Source organism: Gavialis gangeticus, unplaced genomic scaffold (genome assembly GCF_001723915.1).
Source record: "Gavialis gangeticus isolate Ggan-Ray unplaced genomic scaffold, GavGan_comp1, whole genome shotgun sequence".
NCBI classification, from domain to species: domain Eukaryota; kingdom Metazoa; phylum Chordata; order Crocodylia; family Gavialidae; genus Gavialis; species Gavialis gangeticus.
The window spans coordinates 162,512,488-162,518,550 of NW_017728992.1; the positions used below are offsets into that span (position 1 = coordinate 162,512,488).

At 44.5% G+C, this 6,063-nt stretch overlaps 1 protein-coding gene across 3 annotated transcripts in view; it reads left to right on the top strand.

Moving 5' to 3' along the window:
* The window catches only part of GRHL2 (grainyhead like transcription factor 2), a 149,861-nt gene that overhangs the window by 30,206 nt on the left and 113,592 nt on the right, over positions 1-6,063 (top strand). For all 3 annotated transcript variants that reach the window (XM_019528021.1, XM_019528022.1, XM_019528023.1), the window contains exon 5: positions 5,121-5,176. In XM_019528021.1, coding sequence (XP_019383566.1) covers positions 5,121-5,176 — 56 coding nt within the window. The remainder of the gene's footprint in view (positions 1-5,120; positions 5,177-6,063) is intronic.

Here is a 6,063-nt window from a genome sequence, read left to right on the forward strand (position 1 = left end):
CCATGATTTCCCCATAGGTCTGGGAATCTGGGGGGGGGGGGCATGGTGGCAGCATTGTCACTCCCCTGCTGCCAAAGTTCCAGACCTGTTGGGAGCCCTGTGGGCCAGGTGGGCTACAGTGTGCTACATTACACTGATCACACTGGCCATCGGGCCAGTGGGTGGGATCACTTTGTGGCTGGATCCAGCAAGTAGGGTTGGGCTGGCACATGACCAGATCTAGCACCTGGGATTGTGCCAGCATGCCAGATCATATCTGTGAGCTGATCCTATACATGGGATCCGGCCTGCAGAATGGCCCCTTGTCATTCATTCAGCCCACAGGACTAGAGGTTTGAGCATTAGTGGTCTAGCTTTTGTGAAGATAGCTTCCAAAACAGGGTGGATTTGATTTAAACCAAATCACAGTTTAAATCACTGGTTAGGAAGCCCTGATTTAATTGTCGTTTTCTACAAAAAGTGCATTCTTGTTGTTTTGATATAACCTTAATACATTATTCACAACTCAGAGATAGATGTAAGGTTTCATTTTAGAAGGTACACACTATACATTTTAAAGCAGTGATTTATTTTGATACTTTTTCAGAATAATTTTGCAGCTACATTAGAAAACTGAATTATGATACTTGTGAAGTTATTGGGAGGTGAACTATCTCCATTTCACTAGATTAGTCATGGATATTTGGGGGGGATATATTTGCCACACTGTATTAGAAGGACATCAGCTGAACACTGCAGCCATATTTGATTAGCCTGAGGCTTTCTTTACCTTCTTCTAGATTTCTTCTTATCTTTTTGAGTTCTTTTCACTTATGGCCTGACAAGCTTGCTGCCATAAGTTTTCCTTTCTACCTTACCATTCCCTTACTAGATCTCAAATCAATGGAGAGGCTATACTCAGAAACATATCTCTCCAGACTTCCGGAATATTCTGCTCAAAACGTTTCACTTTTGTTTCCGTTGCCCTTCCCTCCTTGCTTTTATCTCCAGATTCATCTTCCTTGCCCAGACCTACTCCATCACCAGTAATCCTTTATTCATTTCACTTCTTGAAACTTTACACTTTTAGAGAGAGGTGAGGGCTTGACTCTGTGCATAAACTTGCAGAGAGACAAGAGGGCTGATGGGTAGGTAATCAGGTCTCTTAACTCTCATCTTCGTATACTGCTGTTAACAAGGATGTTATCTCTGGAGACACAAAACCACAGTTTGAGTACTGAAACTAAGCATCACAGAGGTGCTTAATGGGATCTTCTGACTGAGCACCGAGTCCCATTGGGTAGAGTGGCTTTCTTTAATCTTTATTAATCTATAGAGGAGCCACTGGGAACCCCATAATATTGGACTCCTAATAGTCTGTGGCCTGTTGTGACCTATTCATAAAACTTTTCAGAAAAGGTTACAAGAATATATTGTCTTAAATAGTATATAATTAGAAGTTATAATCCCTATTCCATCGTGATATCTTTGAGTATTAACATATATTTTTACATAGGTTTATTTTTTTTTCAAAAGCACCTAAAAATACAATTAAATAAAAAAATCTGATTCCAATTAAAAAATCCAATTTTTTAATTTCTTTAAAGAAAATTTGATTTTTTTTTTTTTTTTTTTTTTTTTTAATCCACCCTGCTCCAGAGGTGACTCGCTGCAGGGCCATCTTACCAAGTTTGTAGAGGTTCAGCTTGAAACAAACGAGCCTGAGAGAAAGATTTGCTGTTCGCGTTCATCTCCAAAAGTTGTTAGCTCTGAAATATGATGATAATATATGGTCCCATGGTTAACTCTTGCAATTCTGATAATTTAAAAAAGAGTCTCTAATTCCGGTGCTGATCCAGTATGATAGGATTTGGGGGTTGGGTACACTGAGCCAGCAGGTTTCTCTTTCAGGCTTTGGGAACAAGAGAGTGCCCGGAAACCGTGACAGGGGCTGCTGCCCCCATCATGTTTGCTCCCCCTTCACTGCACGGCCAGAACCCAGCTGCCAGGGCCCCTTAGGCGGGAGGCAGGGAGGGGGGGTTATTTCTTCCTCCCTCCGGTGTCTGGGGCTTATCCTGCTGCTTGATCCCTGTGAGCAGCAGTGGCTGGGGCAGGCAGACCCTGCTGCAGTGCTCTGGAGGCAGAGAGGGGAATAACCCCACTCCCTGCTCCCTGACTGGTATCTGGCCCCTCCCCCACCTGGCTGCTGGAGCAGTGAGGGTGTGGAGCGACTGTGACAGGAGCAGCAGGCCCTGTGACAGTGTCCCAGAGTGCAAGTTCCTTCCCGGTGGCGGGGCGGGGGGTACAGTGGGTGGGGGCGGAGAAAGCTGCTGTGGACTAGTGGTGATGGTGGTGCTAGGGAGGCTTGAGGGGCGATGGCCCCCTTTGAGCCCCAGTGCCACCGCCCACCCCATGCACTCCATGTCAGCTCTGACCCCTGCTCACAGCTCCTCCACTGGGGAGAGGCTCTCACTGCCCAGACACCAGGGCAGGGGTTGCAGCCCCATCAGGCCTTGTACCCTTGCCACTCCACGGGCAGAGCCAGAGCCCGGACAGCAGTGTCCCTTTGGTGAGGGAGCAGGGAGGGGTTTATTGCCCCCCCTGCCTCTGGTGTCTAGCAGAGGGGGCAGGAAAGGGCTTACCCCACCTCTTATCCTGCACAGAATGAGTGGCAGTGGTTGGGGCGGGAGACTGCACTGCAGTCCTTTGGGGGTGGAGGGGGGATTAACCCCCTCCTTGTCCATCCCTCCTCCCCGACTCAGGGGCCAGGCCATGCCCTGGCCCTGTTGGTGCAGCAGTAAAGGGGAAGCACCTGGCAGACCCTGGTCCAGATGTGTGCAGGTGGCACACGAAGGCAGGAATTAAACCCCTCCCTGGCCAGTTTACTCAGAGCTACAGTCACTTCAGCAGCTGACACAGACATGCAGGTTCCCACTGGTGGGGTGGGGTTGGGGGGATAAACCTCTTCCTTGCCCCCTTCCCAGGCCCAGTGTCTGGGCAGACCCCTGCCGCTGCCTGTCTTTGCCTGTCTCTGCTCTGGCTGAGGAGCAGAGGAGTGGTGTCAGCCCTGCTCTGCTGGAGTAGAGAACCTCACCCAGAGAGCATGCCTGGGTGCTGGGGGATTCTGGTTTAAGTTAAACCACCAAGGGGTCTGGGACAGATGTTGCATAAACTGGTTTGAGCTTAATCAGTTAAGTCTGATAAACCTGGTTGAATGTAGTATCCCAGACTTGTTTCGGTCATTTTGAAACTGGTTTATGTGCACTGAACTTATGTTTAAACCAGTTTCTGATCATTTAAACAGGTTTATGTGTAATATCTGTCCGTAGCCCAAGAGGTCTAGTCCAGCCTGAGGTAGGCTAAAGGATCATATGGCACACAGCTGTACCAAGTCACCTGTCTGCAGCCCTTCAAGCTGACTCTCTACACACTTGATAAGACAGCCCTGGAGCAGGTCACCTTTGTAAGCCCTTCTTCTATAGGCCTTCTGCTGTGTTTATCTCACTGCAGAAGGGCCAGGTGTCTGCAGTCAGAGTAAGTGCAGTGGGGAGGCATCACAGAATTGTAGCCCACACTAAAGGGCTGGGTGCACAGGAGTGAAGGGTTACTTAGCTCTGGGAATAGGCTTAAAAAAACAAACTGAAGTTCACTAAACAGTGAAGGGAAGAGCTAGGTGCCTAGGACTGAAAGTTGCAATAGGTGGCAGACTGAGCTAGGCAGCATCCAAGCCAGTCAATAGGAAATGCTGGAGAAAAGGATATGTCTGAAATCCTCTCTCTCCCAGATGTAGGTGCCTACCTGAAGCTAATATGGTGCCAGTATAAGACTGGGTTTCCTGCTCTTAAGCTAAGTTCTTTGGGTATGGATGACCGGCTTACTCACCACCCAGCTTTATTTAATAGCTTAGGATGTGGAACTCCTGGACTATAGTTTCTTCTCAGCCTGAGGACTTAAAAACCTACATCTCCCACATCCCAGGACATTGCCTAAACCCAGAGCTATAGGGAAAACTGGGTTAAGGCCATTTTCCACCTTTCCTGGTAAAGCTGGGCCACTGTGCAGTCAAGAACGCAAGATTCATGGGGCTGAACAGAGAACAAATAAGGGGCATCATGACTTGATAGCCCAGTGATAAGAACACTCCCCTGGGAGAGGCAAATCTTAGGAGAAAAGACTGGAACTCGGGACTGTTCTTGCATTTTATCCAGTGACTGCAAAATGCATTGAATGTTTAACACCAGCTCACAAAACTTTTGAACTTCACTAGTAACCAACTCTTTCTTTTTCTGAGTGCTTGTATTTAAACATAAAGTTTAAACAAGTTCTAAAACTTATATAACTTGATTCTGAAGACAAAGGAGGCTTTGTTATAAAACAGAGTTAAAAATAAAAATTCAAGAGATTTAATGAGCCATCAGTGAATCAGAAAGACTTTAGAAAATCAAAGAAGAAACAGCAAGGGTCTCATATCTCATGGTACAATATGAATTGTTCTGTTCAGTAATGCAGTGCATAGATCTCTGCTTAATCCTCAGTTTCATAATTTAGTCTCTTGAAAGAGTAACTTTTCTTATTTTTGCATCTGATTCTTTTTGTAAAGTGATTATGTTATTATCCTAACATAATCTTATATTACAGGCAGAATGCTTCCTTAGCCTATGTCCCCACTCCCCTCCAAATCAGATGGTTCAGTTATATTATTTTTTTATGAACATTAGAGTGTTGCTTGTAGAGGAGAATTAAAATTTAGATGCATGCAAACATTTTTAAAACAAAGCTCTGTAGCACTTTTAATTGTATTTGTGATTTAGGACACGCTTGCAGTTGAGAGCAATGCCTGTTTTCACAGGTTTCTTTTTAAACATATGTTAACAGAACAGAAAAAACATCTGCTACCTTACTGATATGCTTCTGCGATGAAATAGCCAGACTGTGACAGAATCCAAATGCTCAGTGTGAATAATTTCTGTGTCAGCTGTGAAGAGACTAGGGAACTCCTCTGTCTAACAGGGATTTTGAATCTTAAATACCTGACAGTTTCCTATAGGAGTTCCCCATCTATAAAAGTTTTAATCTTGTCAGTAACTTGCTTATTTTTTATCAAATAATTCTTATCTTTTATTTATTTCTATAACTTTCAGAAGTATCGTAGTGCATCAGTGGGGGCTGAAGAATATATTTATGAACAAACTGCAAGGTAGGTTATGGGAAACATTCATTGCTGATTGGCCTCTTACTAAAATATAACATTGAAAACCAAACTTGACTACCATTAAGTGTGTACTGTGCTCCCCCAGTAACTATCCATTTTCTTTCCATCATGTGCCTGTTGGCTTTAAAATCAGATTTTCATTGAGTTTTGGGGTCTGCTTCCCTTCCACTTTGCCTCCATGTAAATTGAGGGTAACTTCACTGGAGTTAGTGGAGTAACACAAATGTAAAATAGTATGAGAAGAGAATTAGCTCCTTGGCAGGTCAAACATAGAGTGTAGATTACCAAGAAGTTCATGGAGAATCTTTGCTGCCTTCCAGGATGGAAGGACTTGGTTCAGATATCCAAGACTGCTTAGTCTAGTCCCCCAAGTTTCTTAAATCAAACAATGTGTGTTTGACTAAGTCATATCTTCTAAAATCATAAGATGATGAGGAAACATGTATTTGGTTTTATTTTTCTATTACTATGGTTTTCCTAGACAGCTTTGTCTTAGATGCTGTGGTGCTTGTTTGTTCATTTTAGGCCCTTGTACATGAGTGCAGAGGCTGCTCTGATGCACTGGAATTCCAGTATGTTGGAGCAGAATTGATTAATCAAATCTGCTGGAGCTCTTGGAGCCACTCTAATTAAAGCACTACCCCTCCACTTCTGGAGCACATGTAAAAGTGCCCTTTGTGTTCCATCACAAACCAGCTATGTGCTGTTCAGTAAAACTCAACATTTTGGAGAAATACCAGAGCAAGGAACTAGGGCTGTGTGAAGCTTAGGGCGGTGATTCGACTCAGAGGAGATTTGGCCCGATTCTGTGGCCGAATCGAATCAGGGGACCAATTAAAAGGTCTGAATCAATTTGAAGTTCTCTGGATCTT